This window comes from Bufo gargarizans, chromosome 6 (assembly GCF_014858855.1).
Source record: "Bufo gargarizans isolate SCDJY-AF-19 chromosome 6, ASM1485885v1, whole genome shotgun sequence".
Taxonomy (NCBI): Eukaryota; Metazoa; Chordata; class Amphibia; order Anura; family Bufonidae; genus Bufo; species Bufo gargarizans.
This window is the reverse complement of record NC_058085.1, coordinates 322,427,852-322,448,520: the sequence shown is the minus strand read 5'-3', so window position 1 is coordinate 322,448,520 and position 20,669 is coordinate 322,427,852. Positions and strand designations below refer to the sequence as shown.

At 44.8% G+C, this 20,669-nt stretch overlaps 1 protein-coding gene across 1 annotated transcript; it reads right to left on the bottom strand.

The window, feature by feature from the left end:
• Positions 1 to 1,118: 1,118 nt before the first annotated feature.
• STMN3 (stathmin 3) lies at positions 1,119 to 13,735 on the bottom strand. Its single transcript, XM_044298618.1, is given in 6 exon segments — positions 1,119 to 1,281; positions 1,699 to 1,890; positions 2,843 to 2,878; positions 2,880 to 3,019; positions 3,091 to 3,186; positions 13,694 to 13,735. Coding segments are annotated over 6 exon segments (543 nt in total). The 5' UTR covers positions 13,713 to 13,735; the 3' UTR covers positions 1,119 to 1,221.
• Positions 13,736 to 20,669: the final 6,934 nt, after the last annotated feature.

The following is a 20,669-nucleotide window of genomic DNA, read 5'->3' as shown; positions in this document are numbered from 1 at the left end:
TTGTCTCTGTATGCGCGATTGTAAACGCCGGTACAATCGCGCATACAGAGCGCTCCTTTCAGAACGCTCAGGTGTGAACCCAGGGTAAGCTGCTTCCAAGGCATCACAGTCAGCCAGCCAGAATCCTACTCTGTACTGACGAGGGGCAAGCACCCTGAAACAGCTGCCTACGGACGGATATCTGGCTTGGCTATATTCTCTTGTCAAAGCTGAGGTTTGTTGGAAGGTGGCATCTTGACTCATAAGGAGCCACCTTCAACAGGTGGAGCTGGTGAGATGGTTCTGTTTCTTGGGAGATATCTCTTTGCCTATAGCTGGCAATATTCATAGGTAAACTCTGGATTTCAGTGATCTATTCTCTGACACTACTTGGGGGCACTGTGGGTGACATTATTGATGGAGGAACTCTGACTATCTCTATTCCTGGAGGTATTCAAGCTGTCACTGTTAAAGGGGCATGGATGCATTCTTTTATAGGGAGAATACGTTTTCTTAAAGTATCTATAACATCAGTAATACTTGTGCACTGAATACCCCCTCTCCCTCTCTAGGAGTAATGGGGGCGTTGCCTTTACACCTGGAGGCTCCGCTCTCTCTGCAACTGCCACACCCACTGCACTTTGATTGACAGATGATGTTTTCACTGCCTGGCCCTGTCAAAGTGGAGAGGGTGCGGCAGTTGCAGAAAGAGCTGAGCCTCTAGGAGCAATGGAAATGCCCCCATTGCTCCTAGAGGCTCATTTGCATATACTAAAACATCATTTTTCTCAGCAATGCGGGCACATATAAACATAGGACCAACACAGATGTCTTCAGCTGCCAAGTGCACATGTAACAGGTCAGCCAGTGTCATAGGTACAAATCTGCTGACAGGTGCCCTTTAAATTTCATTTCAACCCCTTTCATTCATTGCCCATACCACACAAAGAACTGGACTCCAAATGGTCGAACAATTGTAATTTATATGGTTTAAAAATTAAATATGCAAGGGGCATAATTCTCTGGAAGAATCTGCAGACGTGCGAACCTTATGGCATAAACCTTATGAACCTCATTACTCCAGGGCGACCGGGTCACGATCGTGACAGATCAGGAGATATGGGGGAGTCAGACGGGGATTGTGAGATGAAGTGACAAATGAAATGTACATAAAATAGTTTTGTTTGCTGTTTTTTTTTTCTTTCTAGGAGCTGGGGTGGAAGTCTACAGCAGCAGCGGCTTCTATCCAGACATCTCCTCCCGTTGCTCCTTGTTCCTGCGGACCTCTGCTGCATGAAGCTCCTGGAGCAACACAAGGAGAGAGATGATTATACAATGGAACAGGATTGGTAAGTACTGGAACACTTAGGATAGATAGGGTTAATTTCCATTCACAGAGCAAGCAGAGCCCCACAGAAAAAGTGGACACTTGGAATTTGTCAGCACTGCTCCCCTGTTTGCTGAGCTAGTATGGTGCACCGCACTGTACACTTTGTGCAGCTTTTTCTACATCAGGCTTCTGTACGTGGCCCACAGAGCTGTACATACACTGAACCACCATGGGGAGGCAGAGAGACCCCATTTCCTGCAGCCTGATAGGAATTCTATTTGCAGTTTTAGATGTGACTAGAGTAGAAAACAATGTGACGTGTGAAGCATAATGAATCGTATCTGCATAATCCAACAGCGATACCTCACCAGATATAGAGAAACCAATACCTTCTCACGGAGACGCTCCCTGAGAGCCGCCAAGTGGGCATCACGTATCTCCTTGCTCAGCTCCATCTTGTAGTTGAGTTTTTCCTCGGCCATTCGGCTGAAGTTGTTATTGTCTTCTATTGCCCTATGCAGAACGTCCCTCTCATGTTCCCGCTTCTCAGCAAGCTGTTTCAGCACCTGAGCTTCCTGAGTCTGGGAGGTAAAAAACAAGTTATATGGTAGATATGATCCATCTGTTAGATTTATATAACTGAAGAGGCCCAGGTTATACCAGCATGGTACATATCACTATATACAAGAAGATATATAACTTATACCAGCTGTACATATATAATTATATACAGAAGATCCCCAGGTTATACCAGCATGGTCCATATCACTATATACAAGAAGATTTATAACTTATACCAGCTGTACATATATAATTATATACAGAAGATACCCAGGTTATACCAGCATGGTCCATATCACTATATACAAGAAGATGTGTAACTTATACTAGCTGTACATATATAATTATATACAGAAGATCCCCAGGTTATACCAGCATGGTCCATATCACTATATACAAGACGTATAACTTATACCATCTGTACATATATAATTATATATATGCGAGATACCCAGGTTATACCAGCATGGTCCATATCACTATATACAAGACGTATAACTTATACCAGCTGTACATATATAATTATATATATGCGAGATACCCAGGTTATACCAGCATGGTCCATATCACTATATACAAGACGTATAACTTATACCAGCTGTACATATAGAATTATATACAGGAGATGCCCAGGTTATACCAGCATGGTCCATATCACTGTATACAAGAAGATGTATAACTTATACCAGCTGTACATATATAATTATATACAGAAGATGCCCAGGTTATATCAGCATGGTCTATATCACTATCTACAAGAAGATGTATAACTTATACCAGCTTTACATATATAATTATATATGCGAGATACACAGGTTATACCAGCATGGTCCATATCACTATATACAAGAGGCATAAATTATACCAGTTGTACATATATTTATATAGCAGAATATTGCTATATGATATGACCCGTGCACTTTACTAAAGTTAAAGAAGCAGCAAATTAAGGATTGCACGTTCACAAGGTACCTTCCTCCTCTCCTCAGCAGCCTCCAGCCTCTTTTGGCAGTTCTTCCAAGGAAACCTCCCTCTTCCTGGGAGAGATGGCCAGTGGAGGACCATCTGGGGACAAGTCTGTAGGAGATTTCAAGATCACCTCAAAGCTCTGCCCTGACGCTCTTTTGTTGAGCTGCTTCACCTCCATGTCTGTGGACACACAAGACCATTATCATATCACAGAGTTCGACTTTCTCAGGAAGAATATGACTTTTTCTCACCTTCATACTCGTAGATTGTCTTGGGATGAGGCTGCGAGTAAAAGCAGGAGCAGATCAAGGACAGCATAGATAGCTCCTTCATCTTCTCTTTGTAGGCTGCAAGAGAAATAACGTGACTTAGTGACTAAAGGTTCCCTTTAATATTCAGCCATTGCTGGTGACATTGCATGATGATGTCCACTGCAAAAGAATGGTACTCTTTCCCTAGAATGGAGTCATGTTGATAAGTGGCACCTGTTAGCCTGCTCAGAGCTTTTCTCTTCACTGGTACTGTAACATTAACAAACAAGAATGGCAAGATATGGTCCAAGAACACACACTGTAACAAACCGTCAACTGTGTGAGCAAGACTAGTTTATGGAAGGAAATAACCAAGCTGAATGTAACTGGCTCGGGATTGCCTAGACAGTGACTGTACTCGTTGTAAAACATCAGCTATGGATGAAGGTTTAACTCACTGAAGGCAAGAACTGACCTAAAGGCACTGTTTGTCTTATAGGAGACTGCCTAGACATTGTACCAAATACTTATAAATTGTAATAAACCCTCTGTGTAAACAGAACAGAGTGGTCATAAGGAAGAACTCACCTTAGCTAACTCTTTGGCTCATGGGATTGCCTAGATTTACCACCTGGACCACCAAAGGATCCTCCGGTGGGCCTAGGCTCGGATACCATAATGGGCCCTAAATATCCAGGAGAAAAAACAATTTGGCAGCCTTTGGACCCAGTCAGTTACCAATTGAGTCTATTTCTGTGATTTAAAACCTATTAAAGTTTATTGATGATATAGGGTTTGGGCATCAGTAATAATTCTCTCTGGTGGGCCCCAGGAACCTCAGTCCAACAATTACTTTCCCTCACGCGAGCAGGACAAGGTTACTGAAGGATAACACTTGGCCGAGAGCACTATGTAGCTCGCCCGACACATTGTAGGAGACCCTTGGCTGTGTAAGGACTAGTAAGGCAAGAAACTGACCTGGGAAACAGTGACTGCCTCAAAAGCTGTGTGAGGAGGACTAGGTTAGTAGAATGTATAAGATGTTGGTATCTGTGGAGGGAACAGGCCCGTGGCATGCTTTCCTGTCACAATCTCTTGGGGTTCTGAACCAGTATGAAGAACTATATATAATCTCCTTGTACATATGATTTCAGTATGTGAACCTGATAATGCTCTGTGACAAGCCTTGGGTCCTCCTTTCCTGGACTGGGTTCCTTCTCTTCTAGGTATACATATAAGTAGTTGGGATATTCGTGTAGGACTGGGTTGCCTGAGGCCTACCAGTGAAATGGACGCTGTTCTCTGCAATAAAACCCCCCTGAGGCTTACAAAATGTTAGGAAAACTATAACACAGAGGCCTCCTGTGCAAGATGTGTGTAGGGCCTGGCCCTCCTGTGCAATATATTCTTCATATATAAAATACTATTCAAAAATGCACACTTTTCACATGCCACACATATGCCATCCACACACCTGACACCTGGTGCACGCACTCCACTCACACACTGGACAAATGCCTAGTCATACATAGGACACATGTGCCACTCACAGGTAGGACATTCAGCTCACATGGACCATTCACATAGGACACAAGCTGCAAACGATCCACTTATACATTCCAAGATTCAAGTCAACATCAAGCCGTGCCCAGCATTATGGACAGAACATGCCTTGATGCCACATAGGGTTGCCACCTTTCCCAACACAAAAATACCAGCCAAGATTACACAGATAAAAAGAGTGTTTGGTTTGGGGGGGCATGACAACATAGGGTGTTATGTTATTTGACTCCAATGATTTGATCATATTTTGAGTTTTGCAAAAATAAAACTTTTTTTTATAAAATTCACGTTTAATTGAATGAGCTCTTATAGAAAAGGAAATAACCACAAAGGCAGGAACAATACCTCATCACCACATATTTTACTGCTGGCCCTGAACCGTGCAGCTCTATACATGTCACAGTACCTTCTGTGACAGAGGTTAGAAGATCAGAGAGACTGACTGCACGTGAGGTTAACTGACAGTCTCTTGATTCTCAGTGTTGTGGTTTGGTATTGACCACACCTCTTGTCAGGTGCAGCCCGTGGTCATTACTTCATTCCCTACTTAGTTTGGTCTCACACTTAATACCATGCGGTTGATTTTCTCTGCTTGGATTTGGAAGAGTTGGTGTGTGGACCTTTTCTGCATTCCTGCTCATCCATTTTCTATAAGATAAGTTGTACTGCTCTTTGTATTTGGTTGTTCCCCTGCTTGTTGTTACTAGACCCTGTTTTGTTCACCTGGGAAGGAACCAGTAGTCTCCCTCACTGCCACTACCTAGGGCATTTCAGGGCTCCTAGGGTCTAGGTTCCGGGGTATGTATTTTCCCACCTTCAGGGTCTATACATACTGACAGAGTCAGGGCCAGGTTTAGGAGCTTTCTAGGAGGTTACCTTTTCCCTCTCCCTAGCCTTGAGGCCTAGTTCTGTGTCCCTCACCTCCCCTGTATTCGTGACAATACAGGAGCCCAGTTTGCCCTGGTTTTTAATACTGGTTTGTTTCTTGTTAAAAACATTTGTTTATGGAGACAGTCAGTGAAACAGAATGTGTTTATCTTTCCTTCTTTGTTGTATCCCCTGCCGGAACAGACTGCCGGATCTGTACTACAGTGTGCACACGTGAGCTGCTGGAAGTCCGCCTGGCCCCATTCACTATAATGGGGAGTGAAAGAGATCTGGCCGTGGCACGGCACATATGCTGAGAGGCGGACGGACAAAAACCGCTGCACGCAGCTCTATTTGTCCAGTCGCCTCTTGGCATATTTGCCATGCTGCGGCTGTATCTCCGCCGATCCCCATTATAGTGAATGGGGACAAATGAACTTCCGGCAGCACACATAGTACGGATCTGGCAGGCTGTTCCTCTGCCAGAATAGCCTAACGCCAGTGTGAAACTGGCCTTATGCTCTAAAGATCAGGTATAGACAGGAGGGACAGTGTAAAATAAAAACTTTATTGATGTTTGTATGATTTGTGCAGCTAGTTTGATACCGGTATGGTCCTTTCCGTTTTTCTTGTGGACCATATGCAGAACCATTCATTTCAATGGGTCCGCAAAAAAACGGATGTTATTCCGTGTGCATTCCGTATGTCCGTATTTCCGTACCGCAAAAAAAATAGAACATGTCCTAGTATTGTCCGTATTACGGAGAAGGATAGGACTGTTCTACTAGGGGCCAGCTGTTCCGTTCCGCAAAATACAGAATGCACACGGACATCATCCGTATTTTTTGCTGATGTTTTTTGCAGACTGCAAAAATTTACATTTATTTTTTGCGGATAGGAGGCAGACCCATTTCTTTCAATGCGTCTGCAAGAAATGCAGACAGCACACCGTGTGCTATCTGCATCCGTATGTCCGTTCCGTAGCCCCGCAAAAGAGATAGAACATGTCCTATTCTTGTCCGTTTTGCTCACAAGGATAGGCATTGTTACAATGGATCCTCAAAAAAAATGGATGCCATGCGGAATGTCATCCATTTTTTTTGCGGACCACAAAACACATACAGTCGTGTGAATGTAGCTTAATTAGATTCAGAGGGGTGATAAGGTGGGCAATCACTCCCATTGACTATAATGGGATCTGGTTTCAATTAGATACCTAGTATTTTACTTGACAAAAATTTGCAGCTTGCTGCTCTACTTTGTCCAGTATTTTTTACGGAATTTGAAAAAGAGGCTCTTGACAGAGCGTTCCTTGCAGATGTGAACGAATCGCCTCCCCTGCGGTCATGTACAAATACATGGGGACAGAAGGATCTATACCTCTCCTGGGTCCCTGCAGTCTGCCAGCATATCCCCCACTGGCCCCAGTTCACCTCCTCCATCCTGTCTGGCTAATGGAGGTGGAACTGCTTCAGCCTGGAATATCTCAGGCTGTAGAGCACCTAGAGAGGTGAGGTCTTCTTTTAAAGCTACTAATATAGGCTTTAACACAAGACCAGGATTGCGGTGCTAACCACCATACCACCCAAGGTATAACTCTTGGAAATCAGGTGGAGAGTTAGATCTGCAGATGTTAGATTCTTTGCTTTAAAACAAGACCTAGCTCATATCTCTGGGTGCTGTACAGCCTGAGATACAGCTGTTAGTAGCAAGCAGCTAGCCCATACCTCCTTGGCAACTAAAAATTACCTTCACTTCTATGTGCTGGTAAAAATAAAATACTGCCACCAGCCTCCTGCTGGTAATACCAACTAGGCTGGCAGTTTATTGGCCAGGTGTGAACCCTAGCTGTGCAAGACATAGTATGCCATTCTTATCTGGTCCTATATGCCTGTGCAGTGGGGACGCTGCCTGGCTCTCCCTGTTCCTGTCAACTGCCTGATATGAGCTGGCACCATGAAACTGACACGGTGCTCGGCATGTAATAGTGAGGGGCCGGCATGACTAAAAGGGAGGAGATGTATGACAGACAGCCCAGCGTCTGTGACACTGCCCATGCTGTCATCTCAGCTGGCTATGTGGCCATATAATAAACTACCAAGCTCATTATCTGGTTGCATTAACAATCAGTTCAAAGGGGTTGTCCAGCTTTTAGTAAGTGATGGCCTATGCTCAGGATAGGCTATCACCAACTGAACAGCGGTGTGGAACCGCTGCTGATCAGCTGTTTGGTGTAGTTCCATCACCAGAAGTCAGAGCCATTGTAGTGGAGAGAGCTCGCTAATACAGTGCTGCTCCCATTGGACTCAGTGTGAGCAGCAGAATTCTGTGCCAACATTTTGATGCAGTTTTGGGGCACATTGGTGCATCTTAATCCACGCCTCTTTTCTGCTAAGCCCCTGCCAGCCCTTGGTGAGTGAGGCGCTAAAAATGTCTAAATAAATTAATAAATGTGTTGCAAAGCATCTAACCTATATTTTTGGAACAAATTAAAGGGAGTCTGTCAGCAGTTTTGACCATGCTGAACTGCTGACAGCACTAGGTAGGGGCTGGGAAGAGCAGTACAATCATACTTTTTATGGGGCTTTTTTCATAGTAGCTTGAATATGAAGTTTTTTTATGCCAAATTATGCTCTTGCAAATGCCAGGGCGGGGGCATTACTTTGCTGCTTTACGGCCCCTCCCCTCTGCTCTGAGTGACAGATGTAGTGGTTTCCCGGTTGGAAGGAGCTCAATGTAAGGGAGCACTTCACAGTCAGTGTAGTAATGTGCACGTCCAACTACTAAGGAGGTCGAAAGTGCTCAGTTCCATTCTTCAACTGCCATTGTCCATATCTACTGTTAGAAGCTGTGAGAGTTATGGGGAGAGAGCCGCAACAGACAGGAACCCCCCCCCCCCAGAGAAAGAACACACCCCGAGAGAAAGGACACACCCCAGAGAAAGGACACACCCCCCAGAGAAAGGACACACGCCCAGAGCTGCCAACCTGGAAAAAATCTAGCAGAGCAATTGGAGCAATGAATAGAGAGAGCTTTGGAACCATATAAGGGAAAAGGGCTGGTTTTAGCTTTGTCAGAAAGACATTGTCGTGTACTGTATGTTGTCAGATTTTTATTTATTTTTTACCTTAATCATGACATAATCCCTTTCATCCTCCATTATGAGGAGGTGACCATCGACGCAAACTCCACAGCAGGGAGGTATTTTGGAGATATGATTTTATTCTCCATTATTAAAAGGGTTGTCCGAGATTCTGATATTGACGGCCTAGCCTCAGGATGAGGATGTTTGAAGAAGTCGCTTTGCTTCAGTGAGCGCTGCGGCATCTTCCTAGGCCAGTGACATTACATTCATCAATTACATGGTCTAGGCGCAGCTTAGTCCTGTTCAAGTGAATGGATCTGAGCGGTAATACCAAGAACAGACACTATACAATGTATGGCACTGTGCTTGGTGTGCTGTGAGGAAGCCACAGTGCTTACAAGAGCGCCACTACCTCTTTAAAAAGCTATTTGGTGGGGAAGCTGGGAGTTGGACCCCCAACAATCAGATATTGATAATCTATCCTGAGGATAGGCAGTCAATATCAAATGTTGGATGACCCCTTTAATTATATATATAATTATTATACCTCCTATACCAGGGATCAGCAATCTTTAGTACTCCAGCTGCTGTGAAACTACAACTCCCAGCATGCGCATTTTTATATGTATGGTTCCACATTTTTTTATGTCTGGTGGTTTTCTAATTATATACTTCTCATGCTCAGTCATTTCTTTGCTATATCTAAGGAAACAAGTTGGCCTGAAATGCGTAAGTGGTGACTATGTAGCTTTCCCCGATTCATTTTATGGAGATATTCATATTTAAATAAAGCCTGAGACCGGATGCTGGAATCTATCTTCTTCTTGTCTTTCTTCTCCATGCTGCCCTGTTTGCCTGTGCATCTGTATGGTTTCAGATGAGCTGACATTTTTCCTTGACGTTGAGAGACCACAATATTAGATGATGCTAGTAACGATATAATGACTGAATTTCTGGAGAAAACCAGCACTTAGTGCAAGCAAAACAACAGCACCAAGCCGTAGAAAAGGCTCTGAGGCTCAGACATGTCACCAAGGACAGTCAAAGTCTCTGCCCAAATACCCAGTCCTAATCAGCTGCCTCGTGTACAAGCTTCCCTCCCCTAGGGAGGCGAAAACCTGGCGCCAGCTTTCAACCTTAATTACCAATTGTCAGACATGACAGGTAACTGGCAACAGAATGAGTGTGTGTCCTGGGTATAAAACAGGAAGATGACAGAGATGACTGGCTACAAAGGGAATAGCAGAACCGGAGAGCCTTCTGCTTCATATACCGTACCCTGGACCTGACTTGATGTTGGTAAAAAATGATGATATTTAATAAGCAATGACATTGATTCAAAATTATATAAACTGAACTTGTGTTCAAAGTGGAGTTTTGGTAAAAAGTTTAGATGTGACTGTAGTAAACCTCACTGGGGTTTGAGAGAACATTTTGGGAAACACTGAACTGGTGACAATAGAGAGTACCCCATCTATCTGTCTATACTATATGGACAAAAGTATTGGGACACCTACACATTCCACCTACAGGAGCTTTGACATCCTATTCTAAATACATAGCCATTAATATAGAGGCCCCTGACCACAACTCCTTCCCCGCTCCCATTGTAGCTAAGACAGCGTCCACTCTTCTTGTTTTTTTGGGAAGAGCATTTGTGAGGTCAGACACTGATGTTGGATAAGACGGCCTGGCTCACAATCTTTTATTCTGGTTCGTCCCAAAGGTGTTTGATGGGGTTGAGGTCAGAGCTTTTTGTGAGCCAGACAAGTTCTTCTACACCAAACTCACCCAACTATGTCTTTATGGTCCTTGCTTTGTGGTCTGGGGCACAGTCATGCTGGAACCGAGATGGGCATTCCCCAAAATGTTCCCACAAAGTTGTAAGCATACAGTTATCCAAAATGTCTTGGTATCCTGAAGAACTAAGAGTCCCTTCGCTGGAACTAAGGGGTCAACCCCTAAAACACAACCCCATAGCGTAATCCGTCCTCCACCAAACTTTACAGTTGGCACAATGCAACATTCTCCTGGCATTCTCCAAACCCAGACCCATCCACCATGTGGCCAGATAGAGAAGTGTAATTCATACCTCCACAGAACTCGTTTCCACTGCTCCAGAGTCCAGTGGCAGCATGCTTTACACCACTCCATGTGACGCTTGGTATTGTGCTTGATGTAAGGCTTGCATGCAGCTGGTCATACATAGGAACCCAGGCTATGAAGCTCCTGGTGCACAGATTTTGTGCTGATGTTAATGCCAGAGGAGGTTTTGACTCTGCAGTTATTGAGTCATCAGAGCGTTGGTGATTTTTATGCACAATGGACCTCAGCACTCGGTGACCCTGCTCTGTAACTTTATTTTATCTATCTATCTATCCATCCGTTATCTATCTATCTATCTATCTATCTCTTATCTATCTCCTATCTCTTTAATTCATAACTAACTATGTCATTTCCATTGCTACATCTGTAACTGCAATTTTTGATGACATCAGAAATATATCTTTACATTTGCTTTGGGAGCCTATTCATCTTCTCAAAGTAATTTCTATAAAATTCCACTTTGCAGGTTATTCTTCCCACCAGCTTGCATCAAAGCAAAACGAAACCTACAGATGCGGACCTTTAATAGCTGTCGGCAGAATAGAAAGCTATTGTTGACAACTCCCCCATACTTGGGTCGGCCAAGCATACATGTGTCATCATTGGGAAAGGCGAGTAAAGCCGGCCATGCTTATGAGATAACTGAACAGCTCGGCCATTCAGATGACAGCTCTCTCTCCCAGCCCCGCTATACACATGCATACTCGGCCAAGCATGCATATGTTGTAAATGGGAGAGGGAAGAAAGGCACTGTCAGAGCCCTCCGGCAGGAGCCTTATTGTCCCAAGAACAAAAGGGTCAAGCACATTGAAATTCTACATGTATTCTGCTTATAGCCAGTATTAATTGCTGCCACACACCATCTCCATTTAGAACAAGAGGATCAGGCATTTGAACATGCCCGATCCCACTTTCTTTCCCCTGACATCACCTGTTGGGGTAGAGGCTGTGACTGTAGTGTTCTTCAGGAGGCAGGAGTCCAGGTCACCACCGATTTACATCCATATGTGTGACTGATATCATCGCTCCTTTCCTGCACCATTAGATACTGCTGCAGACTATGTGAGTTTAAGACATTAACCAATCTTCTATAAAATAAAAATAAAACTTTTACTTACCTGCTAACAGGTCAATTGTCTATCCTCCAGTGGTCCTCGCTAGTGTCTATCTTCCTGCAGCAATAACTTGCCGTATATCCATGTGACCTCTGCAGCCAATCAGTGGTCTTGATTGGTCTTGGTACACACAAGCATGGTAGCAAAGGCCAGTGGTTGGCTGCAGGGGTCATGTGATGTACACCATCTCTAGTGGGGATCACTGGAACATTGGAGGATTTAAGACATAAGTAATAGGTGTTTTTTAATTTTTTACATTTTATCTAATTTCCTGTTGTTAGTAAAGGTTGTCCACACCTTTACTACTGATGGCCTATCCTCAGGACAGACCATCAATATCTGATTGGCGAGGGTCCAACACCTTGCACTCCAGCCAATAAGCTGTTTCGGGTAGCTCCGGTGGTGACAGTTGGTACAACGGTAGAGTGGATGGAGCTGGGAATGGTAGCGGCGTTGCAGTTGCAAGCTCCATCCACTGCACGATGGAGGGAGCTGTGCAGTTCCAGCACCGGACCTACTCCAAAACAGCTGATCATGGGAGTGCAGGCTGCTGGACTGCCACCGATCAGATACTGAAGGTCTGTCCTGAGGATAGGCCATCTGTGAAAAAGGAGTGGACAGCCCTTTTAAATTAATAAGCTCCTGGACAACCCATGTATTGCACAGCTTCATCTAATATAATAAAAACTACAACTCCCATCATGCCCTGCTGTAGGCTGTCTGGGCATGCTGGGAGTTGTAGTTTTGCAACAGCTGGAGGGCCGCAGGTTGAGCATCCCTGATCAAATGCATTCAGAGCACAGATACTGTACAATCAAGCCACCTCCCAAGAATTGGATGCACGGAGAGCAACATTCCCAGGCTTCTGAAGATAGATCTAGGCGTCTCCAGTAGATCTAGTATTTTATCTCTAGGTCTTCATATAGAATTCTACCAGTCTCCTGCACTGGAAACTAGATGCCAAATAATTCCAGGCATCTTCTATAGATGACAGCCTCCCACCCCCTATTGCATTCTCAGCACTCTCCACCCATAAATCCCAGCCCTAAGGATGGACGCCCAGGCTCAGCCAGCATTGCAGGCAGCATGGAGACAATAGGAAGGGCATGATGACTGGAGCTTTACAGATATGGACTAGCCTCACACCCATGGTGAAAAGCAGAAGGGGGAATCTGATCCCTAGGGGCTGGTGCAACACATATGGAGTAGGATGAATGCATAGCAAGATATGGAGATGCCCTCACCAGCAGCCACTCCCTGGGAAAAGATGCTAAGAAGACAACACCCCAACATTGATAAGACCCCTGAGGTGGCACAATACCAGTTGAGATGCCTTCTTGTATCCCCTTTAATAAAATAACTGCTGAGTGCCATATCCAAAGAAATCCCACCCATGCAGAAGGAAGGCAGATCCAGAAGATCTGCGGGGGGTTCATTCAATGACAGTAAGCCATGGTCTTGATGCATTGTGAGATGCTGTTACCAGTACATTACTAACAATTAACCAAATAATCCTGTGTGCCAAGGGCAGTGAGGATGGGCAGATGTGCACAATGCATGAGACAGCAGATGTGCTGAAGGCTCAGGTATCATCATCATCACATACCCTCAATGCAATGAGAGGCAGAAAATGGATGCTGGATGTACGTAGGGAGCTGGGCACTGCCATATGCATCCATGTGGAAAACATGCTAGAAGATGCAGCCATATATCGTACTCAGATATTGCAGACATATAGAAAAATGGGCAGCCCACCACACCCAGAGACCCCCGTGTGCAGGCAGATTGCGGGTCATCTATAGTCAGGGTTCTGGATAGAGCCGCTGTCTGCTGATGGCAGGAGAGGGCGATGCTGTGCGGTGCCTACCTGACACGGTGCTGACCATGGTGCTGAGGGATGCGGCGTGGAGATGGTGCTGGCTGGCGGAGTACTGCAATGCTGTGGAAGAGAGAGGGAACGCCTGACTCAGCTCTAGGGGATCCAGGCAGAGGGAGGAGACAGAGGTGGAGGTGGGGTGGACGGTCAGGAGACTACGAGGTGGGGGGCTCGGGGTCACCCTCACTGGAGGTGGCGGCAGGGAGATGAGGGGGGCTCCTCCAGATTCCTGCGGCCACAGACACTAATAGAGGTGGAAGGATGCACAGGCACACCCAGCACTATTGTCAGAGCAGGGACCACCCCCACTCTGGGGCAGTACACACCCAACGCCGCTGCTTCTGTCAGCTGCCAGACCCCCTGTGGATTCCCGAATGATACATGCCTCTTTCTATCCATCTTATATCTATATCCTTCTGTCTATCCATCTTATATCTATATCCTTCTGTCTATCCATCTTATATCTATATCCCTCTGTCTATCCATCTTATATCTATATCCCTCTGTCTATCCATCTTATATCTATATCCTTCTGTCTATCCATCTTATATCTATATCCCTCTGTCTATCCATCTTATATCTATATCCCTCTGTCTATCCATCTTATATCTATCTCCTTCTGTCTATCCATCCATCTTATATCTATATCCCTCTGTCCATCAATCTTATATCTATCTCCCTCTGTCTATCCATCTTATATCTATCTCCCTCTGTCTATCCATCTTATATCTATATCCCTCTGTCTGTCTGTCCATCTTATATCTATATCCTTCTGTCTTTCCATCCATCTTATATCTATCTCCCTCTGTCTAGCCATCTTATATCTATATCCCTCTGTCTATCCATCCATCTTATATCTATCTCCCTCTGTCTATCCATCTTATATCTATATCCTTCTGTCTATCCATCTTATATCTATCTCCCTCTGTCTATCCATCTTATATCTATATCCCTCTGTCTATCCATCTTATATCTATATCCCCCTGTCTATCCATCTTATATCTATATCCCTCTGTCTGTCTGTCCATCTTATATCTATATCCTTCTGTCTTTCCATCCATCTTATATCTATCTCCTTCTGTCTTTCTATTATACTGTATATCTATCTCCTTCTGTCTTTCCATCTTATATCTATCTCCTTCTGTCTTTCTATTATACTGTACATCTATCTCCTTCTGTCTTTCCATCCATCTTATATCTATCTCCCTCTGTCTGTCTATCAATCTCTCTTATATCTATCTCCTTCTGTCTATCTTATATCTCCTTCTGTCTTTCCATCCATCTTATATCTATCTCCCTCTGTCTATATCTATCTTATCTTGTATCTGTCTCTGTCTACTTACCTACCTACCTAATTATCTATCTAATATCTCTATCCCTCTAGCTAACTTCCTACCTATATATCTTATATATATCTCCCTTTGTCTATCTATCCACCTACCTATCTCTTATATCTATCTATTGTATTGGTCTATATCTATCTTATATGCGTCTATTAATTTATCTTATTTCTATTTTCCTCCTGCTCTTATTTCTATCTGTCTGTCTATATATCTCTCCCTCTATCAGCCTTCCTACCTATATATCTTATATCTATCTCCATCTGTCTGTCTATCCTCCTACCTATGTATCTATCTCCTGTATCTGTCTACATCTATCTTATATCTATCTCCCTCTGTCTGTCTACTTATCTAATATCTGTTCCACTCTATCTGCCTTCCTACCTATATATCTTATATCTCTCTACTGTACCTTTGCCTGTCTATTCCACCTATAGCTATCCCTCTACTACATCTGTTTATCTATCTATCTATCTATCTATCTATCTATCTAATATCTATTTCTTCACATGTATGTCTGAATAAAAACCTCACTTTTTCATCATCTGCTTATATGTAACACATGGTCAAAGTCACAGACAAAGTTAACATGCAAGGCTGCCCTCCATTCATTTCCTTTCCCATAGAAATGAAAAGAGGGTGGCCGTGCATGTCTGGTTTCGCGGGCTCCATTCTAGAGATAGGTGCAGGTTCCACCTCTGGAATCCGCATCCACAACATTAATGGCATATCATCCGCAACATTAGTGGCATATCCTCTGTTTGAGAAGACACAACACCTTTAATATAAGGCACTTACTAATGTATTGCGATTGTCCATATTGCCTCCTTTGCTGGCTGGATTCATTTTTCCATCACATTATACACTGCTCGTTTCCATGGTTATAACCACACTGCAATCCAAGCCATGTCTGCACACTATAGGAAGCGCAGGTCTGTGGGAGAACGCATAGGTACACATGAGCATCAGCTCCACATATCTACGCTGCAGCAGTGGTCATAACCCCTGGATACAAACAGTGTATAATGTGATGAAAAATGAATCCAGCCAGCAGAGGATGCAATATGGATAATCACAATACATTAGTAAGTGCCTCGTATTAACTTTCTCTACATTATAAATGCCATTTGTTGGGGACGGAGCTTGCCGATGGCGGAGTGAGCAGCACGCAGCTTGAGCTCCTAAATACCGCCGGCATATATCGAGCACACATAGCACCCAAAAGACCGCAGATTGTTTCATGGGGCGCAAGAGGGGTCCATCTTCCACCCTGGCGCCTGCATCGTGTGAATCGGGGGACATATCGAGATTCTTTGGCCCGTCCAGCCAGACCGAGAACCCAGGCTCCGGAGCCACCGCTCCCAAGATGGCAGAGTTAGCGCGGGAACCTGGCGCTTCCACCCCAGTGACCAGAGGGAAGACCGCAGCCCTCAGCTCCCGCATTCAGGGTGGACATCCCACCGGAGGGCCTCCGGTCTCGTATGCAGCAGCGGTGAGTCCTACCTCGGGGTCCACGTCCATCTCGCCAGCATCCAGAGGCTCAGGGGCCTACCCAGGCCCGCAGCTTTCCCAGCATGGTTCCCCGGCCCTGTCAGATGCATCAAGCAGATCAACTGCCACCCACTCTCACGATGATGATTGGGACTGGAAGCTGCATCTTAAGTCTCTCCCCACTACCTCAGAAATAGATGCTTTGCTTAGCAGGATGGAGACGTCCCATAAGCAAGATATGGCGGCCCTGCACCAGGACATCAAGCAAGTCGGGCAGAGAGTGGAAGATGTGGAGAACAGGCAGGAGCAGATTTTCAATACTTTAGACTGCCACCACAAAGTCATTAATGAGCACGCTGCACAACTGCAGGACATTCTAAACCACATTGATGACATTGAGAACCGTAACCGGAGGAATAACCTCAGGATCAGAGGGGTTCCCGAATCTGTGGAGGATCTTGCCGCCTGGGCACAATGCCATTTTGCTGCACTACTGAAGGTAACCCCTGACACGGTCATTGAAATTGATCGGATCCATCGGGTTCTTGGTCCAAAGTCAACGGACCTGAACCGTCCCAGAGATATTATATGCCGCATACACATCTATAAGGAGAAAGAGTCTATCCTTAAAGCGGCCCGGGATGCAGCTGGTTCTAATTCGGACCCGAACGCCATCCAGATTCTTCCAGATCTTGGCGACGCACCTTGCAGCTTAGGAAAGCTCTGAAGCCTCTCCTATCTATGCTCAGGGACAATGAGATTTTATACAGATGGGGGTTACCCCTTTCAACTTTCTGCAAGAAAAGATGGGAAGTCTGCTACCTTCAAATCTCTCGCTGACCTGCCCAAATTCCTGGCCACGTTTGGTCTTCCTTCAGTGGAACTCCCGGAATGGCCCAGACCTCATCTGGTTCCCTCCATCGGTGACCGAGAAGAATGGCAGACGGTGGCACCGAAGCCCCAGAGGCACTCCAGACACCATCCCAGACCGCCTGTTTGAGCCTGATAGGCTACTGCGGGACTTCAAATATATCTATACGCTCGATTAGTGTATGATGTTCATGTTCTAATGTTTCATGCTATGTGTTCTACATTTTTGTTATCCTTATTTACATGCCGGAGGCCAGTAAGGCTGCTGTCTTGCCCTTGACCTCTCCTTCCCCTTATTAGGGATATCGACACCTAGTGTCGAACATGACTACAGTCACATATTAGCTTACCTCTGAGCCGTAGTTTTTGGCTCTCTCCAATAGGAAGATTCTCTTTTTCTTTTTCTTTGTTGTTTTTGTCTGATTGTTTCTTGTTTGTCCTTGTCGCATCCACCCTATTTCCGCCCTCGTGTCCTTAACCCTTTGAAGTCTACCCTGTTTTCAAGTAGTGGATGATATGACTCCCCTCTCTTTTTGCACTTATAATGCCAGAGGCCTAAACAAGCCAGAAAGGCGTAGCCAGATTTTATATTGCTTTCACCGGAAGCGGGTCATGCGTCTCATGCTCCAGGAGACCCACTTTAGACTTGCTCGGTCCCCAGGTGCGATCGTGGGTACTACACCACGTGGTTTCATAGCCCCAATCCTGTCAAAAAAGCTGGAGGTGTATCCATAGCCTTTCACAAGTCCTTCCGCCCTACGGTTTTGTCTTCGGACATCGATAGTAGGGGGCGCTACATATTCCTCAAGTTGTCTGATGGTCCTCATGTGTATACAATTGCTAATGTCTATTTTCCCAACCAGGGGCAGATACCATACGGCTCCAAGATACTCAGAAAACTGGCTCGCTTTGTGGATGGTTCCTCTATCATCCTGGGCGGTGACTTAAATATGGTGATGGACCCTGCGTTGCATTCATCGTCTGGTAGGTCCGCTATCTCTCCAGCATCACAGCGTTGTTTTAGGAAAAACCTGTCCTCTCTTTGCCTCGTTGATCTATGGAGGGTATTGCACCCGGGAGTCAGGGATTTTAGTTTTCACTCTCTGGCCCATAATAGCTACGCTAGAGTAGACCACCTATTTGTTTCACATTCTTTATTGGATGCAGAGCCACTCAGTTCAATGGATGGTTTCCTTTGGTCAGACCACGCACTTGTGTATGGTTTACTTAGATTCCAACAGGCACCTCCCCGCCCCTTCACGTGGAGATTGAATGATAATCTTCTAAATGACCTAGTTTGTATGACTGACATTCGCAAGGCCATTACAGAATTTGCCAACAACCACCAAAATGACCCGTCCCCCCCTCCGATAAAATGGGAGGCTCTTAAATGTGTGCTCAGGGGAATTTTTATAGAGATTTTATAGAAAGATCCGCAAAACTTTCCTCTCTCCTAGTAGCACTTGACGATAAGGAAGTTTCAAACAAACTCTCCCCGTCTGACCAGCTGAAAGCTGACATCTCTCTTCTCCGGCAGCAAATTCTCCGAATTCTTGACCAAAGAACCTTATGCCTCCGCGATAAAGTCAAATTCGGATTCTTTGAATACGGAGATAAGAGTGCAAAATGGCTTGCTAGGGCCCTGCATCCTAGGCTTCCTCAGACTCAGATCACTTCGCTTAATACACCAAATAAGGGAATAGTACATGCTCCTTCCGAAATCTCATCAGAGTTCCGAACTTATTATAACTCCCTCTATGACCTGAACACAGGAAGAGACCCAATGTCGGATTCCTTTACACTAGACACTAAAGATTACTTGAACCAATTTGGGCCCAAACGTATACCCAGCGAGGAATCCCTAGCACTGGAAAATTATTTTTCACCCCCAGAGCTCATGGGAGTTATAAAAGATCTCAAAAATGGGAAGAGCCCAGGCCCGGATGGCCTTACCTCGCATTTTTATAAACTCCTCATGGAAGAATTATCTCCTTTTCTCCTCAAGTCTTTTAACTCCATTGCGTCGGAAACCCCTTTTCCACCCCAGGCACTATAGGCCCACATAAAGGTCATACCCAAACCTGATAAGGATCCCTCCTATTGTGCCAATTATAGGCCTATATCCCTCTTAAATGTGGACCTCAAAATCTATGCTAAATTAATAGCCTTAAGGTTGCATCCCCTCATCCCGAAGTATATCCATCAAAAACAGGTGGGTTTTGTCCCTGGCAGGGAAGGGCGCGATAGTACCCTGAAGACCTTGGGCATTATAGCTAGAGCTAGATCTACTGGGTCTCCTCTGTGTCTGCTTTCAGTGGACGCAGAGAAGGCTTTCGACAGAGTCAACTGGGGCTTCCTAGCCCAAACTCTGGAATGCCTGGGCCTTGGCTCTAAAATGATTGCGCGCATTATGGCATTATACTCTTCTCCCTCAGCCCAGGTCCGAGTCAATAGCCGCCTCGCTGCACCTTTCACTATAAACTGTATAAACTATATGTATATATTCAGACCAAGGTCTTGTTACCAGTGGGGTACCTCAGGGATCTGTTCTGGGACCCATATTGTTTAATATCTTTATCAGCGAAATTGCAGAAGGCCTCAATGGTAAGGTGTGTCTTTTTGCTGATGATACAAAGATTTGTAACAGGGTTGATGTTCCTGGAGGGATACACCAAATGGAAAAGGACTTAGGAAAACTAGAGGAATGGTCAAAAATCTGGCAACTAAAATTTAATGTTGATAAGTGCAAGATAATGCACCTGGGACGTAAAAACCCAAGAGCAGAATATAAAATCAGTGATGCAGTCCTAACCTCAGTATCTGAGGAAAGGGATTTAGGGATCATTATTTCAGAAGACTTAAAGGTAGGCAGACAATGTCACAGAGCAGCAGGAAATGCTAGCAGAATGCTTGGGTGTATAGCAAGAGGAATTACCAGTAGAAAGAGGGAGGTGCTCATGCCGCTCTACAGAGCACTAGTGAGACCTCATTTGGAGTATTGTGCTCAGTACTGGAGACCATATCTCCAGAAGGATATTGATACTTTGGAGAGAGTTCAGAGAAGAGCTACTATACTGGTACATGGATTGCAGGATAAAACTTACCAGGAAAGATTAAAGGAACTTAACATGTATAGCTTGGAAGAAAGACGAGACAGAGGGGATATGATAGAAACTTTTAAATACATAAAGGGAATCAACAAGGTAAAAGAGGAAAGAATATTTAAAAGAAGAAAAACTGCTACAAGAGGACATAGTTTTAAATTA